The 20,310-nt window shown below is 40.4% G+C and overlaps 1 protein-coding gene across 1 annotated transcript in view; it reads right to left on the bottom strand.

Annotated features, from left to right (window-relative positions):
* Positions 1-926: 926 nt before the first annotated feature.
* The window catches only part of LOC139144303 (WD repeat-containing protein on Y chromosome-like), a 46,094-nt gene continuing 26,710 nt past the window's right edge, over positions 927-20,310 (bottom strand). The window contains exons 18-22 of the mRNA XM_070714994.1: positions 8,184-8,399; positions 6,675-7,008; positions 3,722-3,869; positions 2,990-3,230; positions 927-2,278 (exon numbers count right to left, since the gene is read on the bottom strand). Coding sequence (XP_070571095.1) covers positions 2,048-2,278; positions 2,990-3,230; positions 3,722-3,869; positions 6,675-7,008; positions 8,184-8,399 — 1,170 coding nt within the window. The 3' untranslated portion in view covers positions 927-2,047. The remainder of the gene's footprint in view (positions 2,279-2,989; positions 3,231-3,721; positions 3,870-6,674; positions 7,009-8,183; positions 8,400-20,310) is intronic.

Genomic DNA, 20,310 nt, shown 5'->3' with positions numbered 1-20,310 from the left:
AAGCTACCCTAGCACCTCTCAGAAAGCTACCCTAGCATCTCTCAGAAAACTACCGTAGGATCTCTGAGAAAGCTACCCTGGGTTCTCTCAGAAAGCTACCCTAGGATCTCTCAGAAAGCTACCCTAGCACCTCTCAGAAAGCTACCCTAGGATCTCTGAGAAAGCTACCCTAGCACCTCTCAGAAAGCTACCCTAGGATCTCTCAGAAAGCTACCCTAGGAGCTCAGAAAGCTGCCCTAGCACCTCTGAGAAAGCTGCCCTAGCACACACCTCTGAGAAAGCTACCCTAGCATCTCTCAGAAAGCTGCCCTAGCATCTCTCAGAAAGCTGCCCTAGCACCTCTCAGAAAGCTGCCCTAGCACCTCTGAGAAAGCTACCCTAGTACCTCTCAGAAAGCTACCACAGGATCTCTCAGAAAGCTACCCTAGGATCTCTCAGAAAGCTCCCCAAGCACCTCTCAGAAAGCTACCCTAGCACCTCTCAGAAAGCTACCCTAGCACCTCTCAGAAAGCTACCCTAGGATCTCTCAGAAAGCTACCCTAGGATCTCTCAGAAAGCTACCCTAGGATCTCTCAGAAAGCTACCCTAGGATCTCTCAGAAAGCTACCCTAGCACCTCTCAGAAAGCTACCCTGGGTTCTCTCAGAAAGCTAACCTAGCACCTCTCAGAAAGCTACCCTAGGATCTCTCAGAAAGCTACCCTAGGATCTCTCAGAAAGCTACCCTAGGATCTCTCAGAAAGCTACCCTAGGATCTCTCAGAAAGCTACCCTAGGATCTCTCAGAAAGCTACCCTAGCACCTCTCAGAAAGCTACCCTAGCACCTCTCAGAAAGCTACCCTAGGATCTCTCAGAAAGCTACCCTAGGATCTCTCAGAAAGCTACCCTAGGATCTCTCAGAAAGCTACCCTAGGATCTCTCAGAAAGCTACCCTAGCACCTCTCAGAAAGCTACCCTAGGATCTCTCAGAAAGCTACCCAAGGATCTCTCAACTTGCTGAATCTCATATTTCATGACACCATTATACAGCCATGGAAATGGTCCATATGAAGAAAATTTGTGTCTTGGTACTATAGTTATTTCTTCACCCGAATTTCATTCTCTATTCTCTAGTTGTGTAAGCATGAACACAAGAAGTCATTCAAAATATATGTCCTTAATGGGTGCAAAGATGTTACTTCTCCCACAATTAAAGTATACATTTTCTTCATCATTATTTCTGGTACAATGAAAATATCTTTATTAGCAGAAAGATTGTATTTATTCAGAACTGTTGGAATCAGGTTTTTAATATTCTAATACGTAGAACATGTATATAACAGAAAAGAATACCCTGCAATGGGATCTCTTACCTAGAGGATGCCTAGCACAGCCTAGCCGCTTCCTGAAGTGGTATGGTCTACTACCAAGGGAGCCATCATTATTTACGACTTGGGGGTCGGACGAATTTCATAGAAACTCTGAAATTTCGAATAACCCCCCTGCCAACCATGATGAATAACCCCCTCTCTAACACAGAAAATTTGACTAACACGTCTTTGTAAAATTTACAAATATACAGCAATAGATTTTATCAGTCAGCAAACTCCTGGACCCTACATTGGATATGACAATTATTTACAAATGTAGAAGGTACGATAATACAGTTTTGGCAGTAACGTCTACACATATGGCAGTAACGTCTACATATTGCATTTTCATGGTTCAGAAATACAAAGTAAACGCTTTTCTACGCTGAGATTTGAAATAATTGAGCCATTTATGGTGCCCGTAAATAAAAACTTACAATCTAAAAAGAAGTTTGATATTTTGAGAAAGACATTTATTTACACAATATCAGATACACTCAGACAAACGTAAGTACAAATGAATACATGTAATTTTAAACTCTATGATTACGTATGAAGATTCATTACGACTTTCTTATCATAAAATTATTAAACATATTTCGACCAACAAATAATATTTGTTAATGTGAATAATTCTATAGCTGTCGAGTACTGTTTCATAATTCATCATTCTGTGCATTAAAACGTTCAAGCAGACATTTTAGTCTTGCCCTGGCCGCTGTTCTTTGTTATCACGTGTTAGAATCCGAACTGTTTTATGTTTGAGAAGATGTTCCTGTGCCCGTCGTTTAAGTTTTTGTTTTGTGGTACCCTCTTTGTCCAAGTTTTCCATGGATTGTTGACGTGCCTGTATTTGTTGAATCACAGCCGGTAACTTAGGTTCCTGTACAGGTTCCAGTTCACAAAATGGTAGCGATGAAAATACAGATAGCTGGAACGCAATGAGAACAACAGTTTCACGAACGGATTTCAGCATTTGATTTCACTCGCTCTAGTTGAAAGCCTTTGTAAATACTCTAGACACGGTCCCTCTATCACGAAGACCATGCTCTAGATTTTCTGCTGAGTGGAAGATATCTAGATGAGAAGTTCTAATACAATGCTATACTATGATATCTGGTAAACTGTTGGTGCAAATGTTGATGTGGTACTAGTCCTCAATCCCTGCTTCTCGCATTAGTACTTGTCGACATTGACTATTTATACGATTTAAAATCCTGTGTTCTCCTTTTTGAAAGTTGTGAAACAGTTGAGGTCATTAATTTGCTAGGAAATAAAGTTCATAAAAAAACTGCCTGCTGGATAGCGCATACACAGTCAGGTCACGTGATAAATCATGGAAACAGTATTAGCAGTTGTAAATGCTCTTAAAGGCATACAGTCGCCTGTAATCTAAATATGCCCATATATGGTCAAAGTTCCTTGGTATTCAAAATGCCCATGTGAGGGCGCTATTTTTAAAAAGCGGCCACCTGTGATTGGTTAGATTTTTCTCTTTCCATGGTAACTTTGGCAAAATTTGAACAGGTGACAGTATACCTTTAAAACTTCATCGACAAATCATAGCGGATAGATGATAGTTTGAACATCTAAATGTGAACGCGACTTCGCTTTTCAAATAACGATTACTCTAATACAATACCTGGTTAGCATTTTGCCTGATTTCTGGCAGCATAGGTGGTACCTTGTGTCTAGTTTTTGGTTTGTATGACTTTCCTAAGATGGTTGATATACCCTGATCGACATGTTTATCTTCGTCATCTTCGCTTGATTCACTGTCACCGACAAGTTCACCTCCAACTTTATTGAACATGCCTTCCAGGTTGGTTTTCTGTCCGAGACTCTTACGCGCTGCACACAACAATAGGATATTGCGAGCTAACCTGAAATAAAGTCAAGTGTTTTCGCGTTATCAGTAAATTTAATTTGAAGGTCCGCTGTAAGTAACTTTCAGCTATTTTTTCGATTTATTGTAATATGTATCGACTCAAATTTCCCGTTTGAAACCCAGAAACATGATGAAAGGCCCAGTATTTAGCTTATCACAGTTATCAACATAGCTTATGTGTACAATCAAGATTGTTTTAATTGAAAACCACAAATTGAACTAATTTGTGAACATTATTGATAGTCATGTAGTCGAGTAGAATACTTGGCATTTCAGCAAAGTTGAACAAAAATGAACCATACACAGAACAAAAATAATGCTGAGAAAAGTAAGAAGTTACCGGAACTTTAACGATTGGCCGACAAGAAATTCCGACAAATGTCACGTATATGGTACAATTGCGTTAATAACCCTAATTTCGATAGACTAGCTGACAAGAAAAGAATTTAGATTAATGTTAGACTTTCAAAACGCCCATAAACTTACTTCCAGCGTGGTCTGGAGCCACCATTTAGCACTTTCAGCGTAATGGCAGACGCCACACGTTTAACGTCTCCCGGAAGTCTTCTTGGTACTCTCTCTGGTACAATGATTTCAGGTAATTTTTCCCATCCACCTTTTTGTCCAAATGTACCTGATAATTTTATTCATAAATAACCGGTCAACAAAAGATAAATACAAACTCCGTGTGAGATAAAATACTGACAAAGGCCTTTTTTTCAAGATATTGTGTGACAACAATATGATCTACGGTTTCAACGATCATGTTTCCAAATATATAAACAGGCTCCTGTACCTCACTGTCGAGGAAAGGTCAATGAAGGTCAAATTGTGAGTGAGATGCAGAGACTGTGTTCTGATATGCAGTTGATTAGGTTAGACTTTTAAACAGACACTCCGTCAATCATCCAATGACGGGCCCCCGAAAACCCAGTACACGAACAAAGTTGATGCAGTCGTATGTAGGTCTTCAGTAAATGTAAACTCCCTGTACTACTAACATTTATTTACAAGCATTTATTGTAAACACCTTTCTTGTAATTTTTACTTATCATAGGTTCTCTAGTTTCCATAGTTTCTTTACTGAGACAAATGTTAACGGTAAAACATTATTCAATTTCTTCATTAATCAGTAAATTCTGCCGTGATTTTAAAGATACATTGGTGCTTGGAATATTCAGTGAATGAAATCCGATACTGTAATTTGTCTACGGTGCAGTACTGATCTCTCAGTGAATGAAATCCGATACTGTAATTTGTCTACGGTGCAGTACTGATCTCTCAGCTAGGGCTGTATCTACTCAGATATTTACATTTGCTATGCAATGTTTTCGCGAATTCATCAGTTTAATTCATTAAATCAACAAGTCATTGTCATGACATAGTCCCCACTTGTAAAAGGAGTATTAGTCTTGATAGGGCAGGGAAATGTGGTATTAAAAAGTATCGCTGGAGTGTATAAGTTCACATCTATGGGCACATAGGTTTATGTCATTTTTCCAAATTTATAACAAGAGGCATGTCTAAGTTATGGTTCTAAATCGGGAAAAAGATTAGACCTCTAGCTGTGTTGGCCAGCCAAGAAATACATATGTGCATAATAAATGAGGTACGAGATGTGAAATCTGAAGGTCTAATATCCTATCAAAATTGAAGCTTATAGAACTTGTGGTTACTGAGTTATGCATATATATGTATAATCAAGGTCTAAGGTCATCAAGGTCACGTGACATTTTGAAAAAAATTGTATTGCTAAGTTATCCCTATATACCAAAAATCAGACCTCTAGCTCTATTGGCTCGCTCAAAATTAGATATGTGCATAATTGATGAGGTACAATATGTGGCGTCATAAGGTGTCCCATCATACCATATATGAAAGGTTTGGCACTTGTGGTTACTGAGTTGTGGACAAATATGTATATTTGAGGTCAAAGGTCACCAAGGTCACATGACATTTTGAAAAAAAATTGTATTGCTAAGTTATCCCTATATACCAAAAATCAGACCTCTAGCTCTATTGGCTCGCTCAAAATTAGATATGCACATAATTAATGAGGTACAATATGTGGCGTCATAAAGTGTCCCATCATACCATACATGAAGGGTGTAGCACTTGTGGTTACTGAGTTATGGACAAATATGTATATTTGAGGTCCAAGATCACCGAGGTCACGTGACATTTTGTCAAAAAAATTGTATTGCAAAGTTATCCCTACATACCAAAAATCAGACCTTTAGCTTGATTGGCTTGCTCAAAATTAGATATGTGCATAATGAATGAGGTACAATATGTCATATCATAAGGTGTCCCATCATACCATACAATAAGAAGGGTGTAGCACTTGTGGTTACTGAGCTATGGACAAATATGTATATTTGAGGTCAAAGGTCACCAAGGTCATGTGACATTTTGTCAAAAAAATTGTATTGCTAAACCATCCCTATATACCAAAAATCAGACCTCTAGCTCGATTGGCTTGCTCAAAATTAGATATGTGCATAATTAATGAGGTACAATATGTGGCGTCATAAGCTGTCCCATCATACCATATATGAAGGGTGTAGCACTTGTGGTTACTGAGCTATGGACAAATATATATATTTGAGGTCAAAGGTCACCAAGGTCACGTGACATTTTGTCAAAATATCTGAGATATCTGCGTGAACGGATGGACTCACGGATGGACTTCATCCATTGGGACTAAAAACTGTGTCACTGCATCCTTTTTGCAATATGAATACGATGAGAAACTAAATTTTTATTTTCCTTGGCCTTATACATGGGAGTCTATGGACTGCCTTATACATGGGAGTCTATGGACTGCCTTATACATGGGAGTCTATGGTCTGCCTTATACATGGGAGTCTATGGAGACTGCCTTATACATAGGAGTCTATGGAGATGAAAACTAAAAAGTCCTCTAACACGGCCAAATTTGATCGCATTGTGAAACAAATCGACGTGCATCTGTATGGGGTAGGGTACTATCCTTGTGCAAAGTTTGAAAGAAATTGACCTGGGCATGTCTGAGATATCTGCGTGAACGGACGGACGCACGGACGCACGCACACACGGACGGACATGACCAAACCTATAAGTCCCCCCGGACGGTGTCCGTGGGGACTAATAAAACTTAGCCGAGATTCTGTTGCAAACTGAATGAAACATTTATCTTGGGAGATTCTGGCGTCTTCTTCGACAAATCGTGCTTTCGAACTGACAGCTGAACAAGATTTTACCCACGGCAGCTGTTTGGTTTTGTGAGATGGAATTCAAACAGTCCAAACGAAGCAAAAAGTTGTCAGAAACTGGAACCTATATGTACAGGTTTCTGCCTAAATACACAGCTTTAACAAACTGAAGCTGAGAGACATCGACTAAATGAATCAAGATAATGACCGAAATCATATGCAAGTTTGTGGGTTGAAGTACATACCAATATATCGGCCACATAGTGTCCACAGTCTGACAGAACAGTCTGTACTGGATGTGATGATCAGTTCTTTTTCTTCCGCGTATTCAACGAACGTTATAACCTCAAGATGAGCTCGGTAGGCGTTTAATTTCAGGGGTTCACGAATTGTTTCCTCTGGATTTGTTTGTGGAGGTGGTTTTGGTAGATTCTCTTGATGTTTAGTCTGGGCGAGTAATTGGTTGCGCAAGGTCATCAGTCCGTCGGGTTTCAGATAAGGAAAACGTTTACGTAGATTTGAATTGTCCACCTGAGGTCCAGTACCTTTCTTGATGCAATAATCGCCAATTTCCCACACCTGAAAAAATAAATCAACGATTAGGTGACTGCCGTAAACATTGACACTGATATTATTTGTTGCTTGAAAATATGTCTGGCGCGACTTTGTTACTACAAAATCAAGCAAAATATGCTAATGAATACACAGGCATTTGGTATTACTGTACTTCGCATAATCCAGTGGTATGAATGCACTTATTCTATTCTATTCTATTCCACCCTAATTGTAATCTATCTATCTATCTATTTTTCTATCTATCTATATATCTATCTATCTATCTATCTATCTGTCTGTCTGTCTATCTGTCTGTCTCTGTCTCTGTCTGTCTGTCTGCCTGCCTGCCTGCCTGTCCGTCCGTCCGTCCGTCCATCCATCCATCCATCCATCCATCCATCCATCTATCTATCTATCTATCTATCTATCTATCTATCTATCTATCTATCTCTCCGATTAACAAATTCATATAGTGCCTAATATGCAAAAATAACAACGCTTAATGGCGCTTTGGGTGATGAGGAGAATAAATATAGTCCCTGAAAGATGTATAATATTTTTAAGCATCTTTTGAAAGTGTAGACATTGAGAGAGGTTTTTAATGTCCGAGGGTAGAGATTCCCAAAGAACAGGAGCTGCTGAGGAGAATAAGCAGCAAGGGTAGGAAGTCAGAGTCCATCTGGGTGTGTGCAGAAGACATTTATTCGATGAACGAAGAGTACTTGTTGATGTACGTGGTGTAATTACGTTCCTGAGATATTGTGGAGAGTCCACTTAAGAACAGATGTCATGTGGTCCGATTCCTTAGTTTGACTAAGTATTCTGGCTGCTATGTTTTAGGCACGTTGTAAATGTTGTATCTGATCGTCAGGCAAGTCATCCAATAAAGCAATGCAATGATCCCGCTATATTACAGCATGGACGAGAGTGGCACAGAAATCCTAAGGAAAGTACTTTGTGATATGTACGATTTTGCAGAGCAGAAAGTGAATGGCACGACAGGTGGTAACGATGTCTTGTTTGAATTCCCCTAGAAAATGATCATTTTGTTGTACAAGGTTGAAGATAATAGCAGACATGGAATAAGGTATTTCACCATATCACACAAAGTGACAAGGCAACCTTCTATGGTTTTCTACACGGACAGTACTGAAACGCTACAACACGACTTGTCTGAAAACATAAAATTTTTCACTTACCATAATGTAGCCCATAGTGTCACCAGTAATGAGGATTTGATTTTGGGAATCTGTTGTCATTGCAAGTACTGATTCATTCTTACGGTTGGTGGCAAGAAACTGTCCAAGTAACCCTCCTTTGTGATCAATAGACCATGCCCGTACCCACCCTTCGGCACCTGATGCTAGCAACGTAGCTGTCTCTTTGTCTTGTTCTCTTGCTTGAAGAAATATCATCTGTAAATAACAGAACGTATCGTACCAATTGTTATTTCAACCTGTATCATTTTCTATGAAAACTCTGCATACACCATCTTCTTTTTTAAAAAAATTGACAGCTGTGGTGACAGTGTATTTGATGGAGAATTCAAGTTATCGGTTTCCTTGTTGGGGAAATTTGCAAACTGGATCGAGCAGTGGGGAAGTATTACAGGACAGGCAGAGAGAGAGAGAGAGAGAGAGAGAGAGAGAGAGAGAGAGAGAGAGAGAGGGGGGGGGTGAGGATGGATGGATGGATGGATGGTGAGTGGGTGGATGGATGGATGGATGGATGGTTTTAATACTCTCCAAACTATCTAAGAGTCAATTGCTTGTCATCTTTATTTATGTAAACGTGAAGACCTGCCACAAGGAAGAAATGACAATCCCGGCCAAGAATGCTTTGCACGGAAAACGATTGATGAATAATGACTGAAAGAAAATTAACAGTCCGTATATCTGATTATGTATTTGATTTGGCTAATCGAATACGTTTGTGTCCAAGGAATCGTTATAAAATTTGAATCGTGCTCTCTCTCTCTCTCTCTCTCTCTCTCTCTCTCTCTCTCTCTCTACGGCCAGGTTGTTCTGGTAGTTGCCACCTGTTATCTGTTTGAGACTATAACATGCAAATCAAAACGTTGTGTCGTGGTCCAAAGGTGTGGATACGTGGTGGTAACGTTACGTCTATCAGCAGTGATAATTTACTGTGATGATTTAGGAAGCCGTGTGTCTAATGACTGATCACACAGAACACTGGATCGTCGAGGCTGTTTAGCCTAATGTTCACTCCGGTGACTTCAACCTAGACTGAAAATGACAGCCGATGGTATACACAAGTAGTAAAGTAAACGTGGACAACTGGGATGAAGTAAGAATTTTACACCCCATTTTATTCATTTATCTACATGAAGCGAAGGAAAAATTAACCATCCATGTAACTAAAGTATAACCCTGACCTATATACGAACTCACGCACGCGCAACAGTGCATTGTCCTGAACTAAGCGGGGAATTCCCTGCTGAGCATGTTTATACATGTACGGGAAATTCCGTGTGAGTCATCACCATCAAACTAGCCTATATAAAAGGACTTTTACCCGTGTTGTCAGTCAGTCGCGGAGTCTAGCTGATGTTGAACACGAAGTTCCTATCGGTGCGAACTTGTTCACCTGATAGATAAAATTTTAGTAATTTCCTCTGAACTTAAAATGTGACGGAAGACCATTACTTCAAATAATATGAGACGTTTCAGATGAATGGTACTGATATCTAAAGTGTTCACTCTTTTATCTCTACGTACAAATGTAGTTCCTAAGTCGTTCTCTATTCTATTCCCACCAACAAAACATTCAATACTCATTTCCCCTCCCCGATCTTTATCAATACTTATGATAATATCACAAGTTGTTCTGTTATCTGTTTTCATAGCATAATATCCAACCAAATCGTCAAATTCATCTCCAGTAGCTAACTTTACACATCTAATGAGAACTGTACCATGTTGAAGTATTTTCATATTATCAGTCATCTGTTGATTTACAGTCTGTAAAGTTAATTCAGCTGCCTCATCACCGACACTTTTAAGACCCAGTTTCTTTAAAGTTGTGTCCCAAAATAATCTAACTGGAACTCCGCTAGCTGTATACGAGCAATAATTCTCCCCCTCGTTTATCCACCTTCTTAGTGTATTATCTGCCTTCATTATTGTATTAAGAGGACTAATTTTAAGATGAATTGGTATACCAAGAAGTGCAATGTATGGATTTGTAGGAGTAAGCCAACTACGAAAATCTAACAATTTATATTTGTTTACATTGCTATCAAAATAAATCACATTCGGAGTTCCTGGTGGTTCAGCAACACCTCCTGCAATTTCACTATCCAATATATCTAAGATGTTACGCGGCACATTATAAGGCATGAATTTCTGACTATCCCCATCCCATGTCAGAGCAAAAGGAGTAGGATCATTCGAAGCCTTTGTGGCGTCAATTACAGTTTCATCAATGTCTTTAAGTTCGGAAAATTCTACAGCATGTTCGTGGGGTGGCGCCGCGGCATTGGCTAAAACGAAATATTTTTCGCGGTCTTTATAACGAAGGACGTAATCCTTATTATGATTAGCAGCCATTTTAGTATTATTGTTAACTTTAACATCACTCAGATCTTCAAGCTCAAGATTTTGCATATGAATTGTACCTAGACCGAAGCCACTTGGATCAGACATACTCCGTAGGGACCTATATACAGTGAAAATTAAAATAATACCTTGTAATATACACAATCATGGCTTCAGCTATAGGAATGACAGTTCTCGGTGCTGTATTAAATGCAACGGCATTCACAGGAGGAAATATTATCGGTCAAAAGCTTTCTGGTAATGGTGATGCTCTTATTGAAGAAAAGGTCCGACATGATAAAGCATTAGAAAAATTTGAACATGATCGCAACGTCTGGTCAGAAAAAAGATTACTACAGGCTGATTGGGAAAGAGAAAATCAAGCAAAGGACGCACATGCTGCAGCTGAGTTAAGAGATACAGATGCAGAAATCCTTGAAGAAGCAGCGGCGCAAGCCAACTATGCATCAGGTCGTTCCGAAGGCGAAGCAGTTCAATTCTCAGATTATTATCAACCCAGTCCTGAGCAAAAGAAATATGAAATGATATATATTGCTGGAGGATTGGTCGTGGGATGGTTTATCTTCCGATAGGGTTACACCGGCCCCGCTTCGGGACTACAATAATTCAATACAAAAGCTAATTGGCCAGTTATTGAAATCGATCATGTTCCCATCCTGATCTGTTATCCAGATACGCATTGAATTCATGTAATCTCCCCCTTTTCTCAATGGCATAGAAATTGCTCCGTTTTTAAAATCGTAAGTAACCTTTTCACTTATTTCTCTCGTATCCCGGATGGGAAGTATTTGTAAACAGTTCGATACTTTCCCCTGTATGTATCCTCCGGAGGCACCCGAACCAAATGAAACATAATTTCCAGTAACATCGACTACATCTGAATGAACTATATATTTAGTGACTGTTAAGAAATCCACTTTCTTCGGACTCATAGTACTTTTTATAACTGGGTTGTTCTCAGGTTTATCTGAAAATCCGACGACGTTGGCGAAGCTACCTGTGGCATTAAAATAGACTTTAATATCTTTAGCCAAAGTTAGATAAACATGGTTTGTCGGCAGATGTTTTTCAAAATTAATTTTTGCTTCAACCCGATTGCTTTGTTTAACGTATCGATATTGTAGTTACCTGGACGTATTGATTTAGTCTTCTTCGGTTGGTCACCTTCTTGATATTTTATTACATTATTCGTCGATGTTATGTTATGCCATGAATTATATAGTCCGCACTCTAGCAGTCTTATCTTCGTAAACTGTGTCGTGTCAATGCAAGGGTAAAAATTAACAGTGACTGGTTCACCTGTTTGGCTTTCAATCCAAATGATCATTGTTGTGCGCTGTATATATTACTAAGTATAAATGTTCGATGAATAATATTCCGAAGGTGCCCATTACGAAGTATAAGGTTCTGCAGGAATAATATTTTTCTGTTCAAGGAGATCTTTGGTTGCTACCGCGGCAGCAGTCGCACCGCCTAATTTTGCCAATCGAGTCAAATTTGGACGACTTGGATCGCCAACCTCTATTTTCAGAAATTTGCTGGAGATCATAAGATATCCCATCGCAAGTCCTGCGATTACAATACCATCGTACATTGTGTTTACAACTGTTTTAATATCCATGATTGCTGACTAGTATATAAAATAAAAAATAAAAAATAAAATATGGGGGGTTAATCCATCTCATACAATGTAGAGGAGCTGGGTCCTCCCTCCCCCTCCCCCTCCCCTCCCCTCGGAACTGTTCTGGAGGGAGCCGCTACGGGCTCTGTTTTTTTCGCTTTCTGAAGCGGTTCCCGCGGTTTCCGGGGAGGACAGGGGGTATGCCGAGCACGCCCCCAATATAGCCCTAATGCAGTCAATGAAACTCCCACAATTCCTAAAACAAGATAACATTTATTATACCAGCGTGAATTATTATCACACTGTTCTTTCATTGTAGGCGGTAGGTCTGCTACCGCATCGCTCCCCTCATTCCCCTCCATTGCTTTTAGTTTCTTCTCCCTGTTTTGCCTGTTCCATTCCGCTAGTCGCTTGCCCGCAGCAACTCTCCCTGGATTCTTCGTCGGTAACGTCATTTTCTCTATGTTGCGCTGTGTCGGAGGTGCCGGTGTTGGTGGTAGGATCGTCCCTGACGGAGTCGTTTCCGTTTGCGGTGTGGGGGTCGTCGGCGGGGCTTCTGACGGAGTCGTTTGCTGAGTCGACGAAGTTGAATCCATTTATTTCAGGTACTATATTAACCCGATTTTTTTAAAATTTAAATGTTTACCCGTAATTAAACCGGTGGAAATTAGAGCAATCAGGGGCCCCCATGTGTACCCTATCCGTCCTGATAATCGTTTTATTTCACTGTTTAGAATAAAATCCTTTTTAAGATCAGTGGCATAGTTATCTCGATCATCGATTGGAACTACCTGACTTTTGCACGGGCTCCTAGATCTATGAAACTTTGAGTGATGGTATCACTTATAAGAGAACTGTATTTCGCTTCGTACATTTTGAAGGCTTTAACCACCGTTTCATCTTTCCATTTTTCTACGTCAGCAACTGAAATCTCCTTACCAAAAAATAACTTACTTTGACCACTTGCGATGACACAGAGTATTTTTTCACGTTTCGTCTCTATTATGGATCGATTATTGTCCGACGCTGCGGTGGCCCTTCGGAACCGTTCCGGAAGGGCGCTGTTCATATTTGCCGCTGCCGATGACTTTATTAAATTCTCCATTGTTTGCAGTATGTGATCTATTCTTAGTAAAAAATAAAAAATTCGTTTAAACCTGAATCCGAAATATAATATTAACATGGTCTGGAATGTTAGTACGATTCCGAAGTATGGAAAATTCTCCTCCATTAAAATCTATATGTATATAGGAAACACGAATAATGAGTACAGACCTATTCCCAGTTGCTTTTCAATTGAATAAGACGAGCATACCGACAGTACAGCATGCTGATATTCCTTCCAAACCGGACGGGGGAGTAAAACCTATTCTCATGGACTTAGAAATATATGTAACGCCGACAGATAAATTTACTTTTCATCCTCGGGATATATTTAAAGATAACGTAATCACTCATCGATCAGCGAAAGAAAGTAATGTCTGGCTGGGCGGTCCCAAACATGAAATACTGGGACCAGCAACTGAATTTCGCCGTATGGTGCAGCACTACTGGTTGTGGTATATCATTCGCCCATCTCTTCGATAAGAAATTTCCTCCACAAATACGATCATTCTGCCGTTTCCATGTATACTTTACAATACGTACGGATCCTTCACGAAATGGGCGTTGCACTTCCAGACGATACCCCCACCTTCAAAGCGGGCGACAATCCATACAATCTCGTCCAATATGAACTTCTATGTACAGAATTTGGAAATATAAGCCCAACGAAGTCCGACTTTCGTTATCGAAAAGGTCAAAATAAAGGTCTTGGTTATGGTTATGAATATTACACTAATCGTGGGCCTGTTCGACAGCCAAAAGCGATATACAACGGTCAGGACTTTTTCCTCTCCTCCGACGGAGGCGTTTTCTATACACATACCATTTTTGGCAAGAAAAAACATGTACTGTCCGACAAAGAACGACCACACTACTATTTCTTCCAAAATGATGGATCGGAGGGTCAATACAATAGTTTCATCCCTCTGAAGGGAGACTCGGGATTGACAAAGGCCGGTCTCGCTCGCCTCAACGAAAGTCTTGAAGCCTACATATATTGCATACTTGGCGCACAAGCAAATATTCGTAGTACCATAGTGGGCGATACTGGCAGTGCAGAGCAAGTCCGAAAAGAATTCGGTGTTCTCCTCGAAGATGAAATTCGTAATACCGACAAAGTAATTAGTTATAGGCGATATCAAGACACAATAATGAATACTGGTGTCAAACTTGATATGGCAGTTTCACCAAATTTACTTCTCTTACCGTCTGAGATGGTCATCCTTTCGGGCCCGGCAATCTCGGGTTATAATAATGAATTGCAATACGCTACAGAATCTATGTCCTTCGGGGTGAACGGTGATATAAACACGGAAGTTCGAGAAAGTGCTGTACACGAGATGGAAGGAGGGAGGAGGGGAGGGATCCTGTGAAGTGGCAGGACGAGCCCGGAGAGTCACCTCACAATGACACGACTCGGGGGCCTCCCCTCCCCTCCCCGGAACCGGCAGCATCTGCAGACCCTATTCACGAATATGGTAAAATTGGTTTGTTATCTTTAACAATATTCATTACTATTGTAGGTACTGGAATAAAGTCACTAACTATATAGTTCATTCAGATGCTGTCGATGTGACGGGTTTCATCTAACTCGAACCAGTAACTTAAAAGAACTAGAAGAGATTCATTAATTTACAGTATATAGATCCAGAGGAAATGTCAATATACGTAACCCCACCATTCAACATGATTATAACTGGACCGACATATTCTGGCAAAACAGAATTTATGTTGGACCTCCTCACGGTCCGTACTTAAGGAAATTCGAATATGTGATATTCATTTGCCCAACATTCATGAATAATAAAGCGTATAATAGAAGATTCATTTTCACCGATGATAATGTGTTTATATTTCCAGTCGGACTCGATGCAGTGGATGATACATTAACCTACGTGCATAAAGAATGGGCTGGAACGAACACTTTAATAATCCTCGATGACTGTGCCTCGTCCAAAGATATGAAGAAGCGCAGTAACGTTTTAGTCCAACTTGGTTTCAGCGCAAGACATGACGGATTATCTGTCTGGGTTCTGACTCAACAATATACTAGTATTAGTAAACCATTTAGGGAAAACATACAAATGTTAGTACTATTTTACACACCGAACAAGATAGACAACAAAACTATTATAAAAGAATATGGAATGGAGGTGTCAGAACGGGAAGCCGTGGGCCTAATCAAGCAATTGAAAAGTAGGCCATTCAGTAAACTAGTATTTCGTTTACGGAATCCGTACGACATAAAATTATTCGTATAATATAGCAATTATGGAAGCTGAAGCCGAAGGTACTCTTAGAGAATTATATTACAACCCGAAAACTGGTTTTGGAGGTGTACAAAAATTATATGACGCAGCACGGGCCAGCGGACTGAAAGTGACCAAGAAAGAGGTGCAGGAGTGGTTAAAAACTCAGCTAACTTATAATCTACATAAACCGGTACCTCGTTCTCATGCTACGGGCGGCCGACGCGTTTTTGTAACATCGATAGACTCTCAATGGCAAGCGGATCTCGTGGAATTCCCTCCCCCATTCGCAAAGAGAACCGTAACATTCGATACATGCTAACAGTAATCGATGTGCTCAGTAAATACGCATGGGCCAGGCCGATACAGTCAAAAACGGCTGATGATACGTTAGAGGCGCTACAAGACGTGATTAAGAAATCCGGGAGGCAACCCGACAAACTTCAGACAGATGAGGGGCGGGAATTTACTAATCGAAAAATGCAGGGGTGGTTGGAGGAGGTGGGAATTCACTGGTTTCACACCTACAGTGACAAAAAAGCTAGCGTCGTTGAACGTTTTAATCGGACTCTTAAGACGATGATGTGGAAATACTTTACATATAAACAGACACGTGAATGGCTTTCTATTCTACCAGAACTTCTTGAGAATTACAATAACACCGTACACGGAAGTATCAAAATGAAACCCAGGGACGTAACAGAGGAGAACGATTGGCAGGCATTTTATACACTATTCGTCCTGAGTTGGCAGCCGGGGGAGCCAACCCTGAATTCAAGCCGGGAGAACGGGTTCGAATTACAAAATACAAGACCACTTTTAAGAAAGGGTATTTACCAAATTGGACAGAGGAGATTTTCGTGGTTTCAAAAGTTGTGTACGCAGCTGGACTAGGAACGCCACCAGTTTACAAAATAAAAGATCTGAATGGAGAGGAAATACTTGGCACTTTCTATTCCGATGAACTTCAGAGCGCCCCTTCAGAACGCGACGAGCTGTACAGAGTAGAACGAATTTTGAAGACGAAAAAAATTAGAGGAAAGAAATATTATCTGATAAAATGGAAAGGTTATCCAGAAAGTTTCAATAGTTGGGAGCCGGAGGAAAATGTTATTAGAACTTCGTAAGTTCCTGTGCTGGTACTACGTAAGTACTTCGTAAGTTCCTGTCCATGGTACTTGTCAAGTACTACGTAAGTACTAACGTAAGTATTTACGAAAGTTATTCAATAAGTACCATGGAAAAAGTCTTAATTTCTTGAAAGCCGAAAGTGTCAGTTTACCACCCCACTTCCACCCCCCACCTGGCCAAGTATTTATCATGTACTGTCGTAAGTAATGTTCACTTACTGCATCTTTTTCGGCCGTATGTGGATGAGGTGGTACCCCCTCAGTTCCTGAACATATTAAGTTTGCAAGATCTTCAAAACGACTTCTCATGTTGCCATAGTCCGTTCTTTCGAGTCCCCCTTTTTCAGCTTTATCTATAAGTTCTGGTTGAAGTATAATGTACACAACTGACATGAGCCATAGACAAGTAACTTCAAAGTCCCTTTCGGAACCGTAGGGTTTCATAATGTCAAGTGCTCGTAGGTCAAACGAAGCATTATAAGCACACACAGATTCACAAGCGTTAAGAAGTTTGTGTAGGTTCTTTAGTGAGACTCGAGGTTGTTCTAGTTGTTCTTGACCAGGTGGGAAGTACGCTTTTTCAAGTTCCTCCTCCTTGAAACCGTCTATTAAAAATCCCTGGCTGCCGCCGCTCCATGCAATTCCAAAGTCAAAAGCTCGTGGATATTCTACTGGTCCGACTGTCTCGGTATCAATTGTTGGATTAAGTATATTCTTGAGAACGAGGGGGGTAAGAGATTGATGAATTACCAAACATGGAAGTCTGTAGTCGTGGCAAATTTCTAAGAAAGTCTGTTTGAACTTGTTGTGAATCTCTTCTAGTTCTTCTAAGGCGCCTATTTCGTACGACCTGGCTCGAGTCAACACATTCCGCCTGCAATAATCCCAAGGCATATCTTTGAATATGATAATGAAACTGGGTAAATGGTCAATGCTCTAGAAACAATCTTTTTTTCTTCCCACTCCGTGGAAACGCCCCGGATTCGAGAAAAAGTCAGATGTTGAATTATGGAAGAGTCACAAATAATGTATTGTTCTGAAGGGAGGGAAACCTCCCTCCTCCTCCCAGCCTGACATTGTAAACTAAGCGTATGTTCTATAAACTGGTTCTGAAAATCGGCAATCGAAACGTGGCGCCCATTATAAAAGTCGGCAATGTTGCTGGAAAAACTAGTGTCAAATTCTGGTACGTGATACGGATCCAATTTACTGCATCGTAACTCTTACCACTTCCAGTTGGTCCATTTATGAATATGTATGACATTTTAGGATACTATATCATAGAAAAAAATTTTTTTAAATTATTTTTATTAAGATATATACGATAAGACAATGACAATCCTTTCTATTTCAACTGCAATAAAAATACTTGAAACCGGAGAAGAGAATATTCAAATCAGTGACGGCAAACTCATATTTGGTGAATCTTTGGTAGATCCTATTATATATGTAGACAGTGAGCTAGAAGTGGTTTTCAACATCGGACCTAATATGGATCCAACGATACTGCTACATGCGATGAAATGTGTGTTCGTTGGCAACCGAGTCTTCAAAAGTTTACTGATTTAATAATATTCCGTACCCTAGGTGAAAGTTTCGATGCAAGCACTGCTAAAAGTTATGCTGCAAGCCTGGCCGCTCACTCCAGAATACTACGGATTTTACAATCCATCTAAAGTGTATCAGAAGCGAGGGAGCGAGGGGCCTCAGCCAGTGGCGTATTTTAAATTTCAGTTTAAAAGAGGGAGAGGGAGAGGGCATCACGATTTCGCTACATGTATTGATATGGTTCAAGAATTGACTGCGGTTTTAAAACAGTGAGCCCATTGCCAGTCCGAGAAAATCCTGCTATTGTACCTCGTAATATCCGAAAGGTAGTAAGATAGAATTCTTAGCATTTAAACCGCGCTTAAGTAAGCGTGCTCTTTCTTTCACTGTTGAGAGGTTATTTTGTGCTGCGCCTAATAAACCAGAAATTCAAGATGCGGAAGAACTAGTCGACTTAGAAAGATTAGGCGAGATATATAAACAAATAAATGCTGCCAAAAATATTATAGTGGATTTTGATGACCTATCATAGAATAATTATTTTTTTCATTTTAAAAAATTTTAGGATAGTATATATCATAAAGATTATTATGGCCCGTCGATTACATACAGCATTCAAGGGAGCAGTTTTACAAAAAAAATTTCCTGAAGTCAAGCGAGTCAAGGATATCGGGGAGCTGGTGGATATTGAAGGTATGGTCCATTCGGAACGAAAGATGTACTCTGTTTATACCGAAATGGAAGTCAAATTATCGGATCCGAAAACTGGTAATACACAAAATCGTACATTGCCTGTTAAATTAAAAGATACATACACAAAAGATGTAAGAGGATCAGGATTGGATGTGGGGCAACAATTAATAGATCGCTACGATCGTATGCTTGATACAATTGAAAATGTTGAGGGTTCTGGTCTCGTTCTCGAGGAGATACTTAATTTTGAAGTAATTCTAGTAGAAGTTTTACTCGGGGCTGCCGGGGCTGGCGCAGTCCAACTTCCCAGATGGTTAAAAATAAGCATTGTGTTAGCGATCTGGTGCTACCTTCGGGCAGCGAGAACTGTTTTCAATACGCCATCGTAGCAAGTTTAAAGTTGGCCGACCCCGAGTTTCGTGAAAAGAAATGTGGTCAGGTAAGGAGAAAATGGAATACGTACGCCCCATTTATGGCTGACTACTGTTGGGAAGGTATTCCCACGCCCACGCCCGCCGATCTGACTGTATTCAGGCGCTTCGAGCAGCAAAATCCAGGCATCAAACTTCAAGTATTTCAGATCTACGAAAATGATCCCGCTCCCCCGTCCGACATAACTGTGTTATATAGTGCCCATTCCGAAGGTGAAGCCGATAGGAATCAAATAGCAAATATCTTACTGATAGTTGGCGAAGACGGCGGCCGTTCTCACTTCGTACCAATTACTGCGGAAAATCGCCTTCGTAATTCTCGTACTAATCGAAAGAATGAGCGCAGACGGAAGTGTATTTGTATGGTTTGTAAAAGAGGTTTTAAGTCAACAGAAGAATTAGAAAAACATCAGGTATACTGTGGAACAGACACTGCCCAGCCAGATTTTCCTAAGGAAGTGTGTCAATTTGAAGGACATCGGAAGAAGGTTCCTTCTCCCTACGTCGTCTATGCAGATACTGAGGCAATTATTGAGAAGGGGACCGGCCGACACATTCCAATTTGTCTTTCGTATGTTATGGTGGAACGGGGGTGGGGAGATCGCGGGGACCTTCGGAACGAGGCCCGGGCCGACCCACTGTTTATGGTAAAAGAACATTCACAGGTCTCTCCTGTGTTACAGACTTTCTAAAGGATATGAAAGAACGGGCCGAGTATTATTCTAAATCGTATTATTGGAAAATAATACCGATGAGGGATCCTTCTAATTACCGGCGCGACGGATGTGATCCAGTCTGTATTGCATGTGGAGAGCCGGCAGGATACCGAGTAGTGAAGGAGGAGGCGACCTTCTATTGCGAAGGATGCCGGCCGTCGAGAACCATTCCTATCTACTTTCACAACCTCAAGGGATACGATGGTTCTTTTATTTTGAAAGAATTACATGAAATCGTTACCGAAGGAGATGATGG

This window comes from Ptychodera flava, chromosome 11 (genome assembly GCF_041260155.1).
Source record: "Ptychodera flava strain L36383 chromosome 11, AS_Pfla_20210202, whole genome shotgun sequence".
NCBI classification, from domain to species: Eukaryota; Metazoa; Hemichordata; class Enteropneusta; family Ptychoderidae; genus Ptychodera; species Ptychodera flava.
This window is presented reverse-complemented; position numbering and strand designations above follow the sequence as displayed.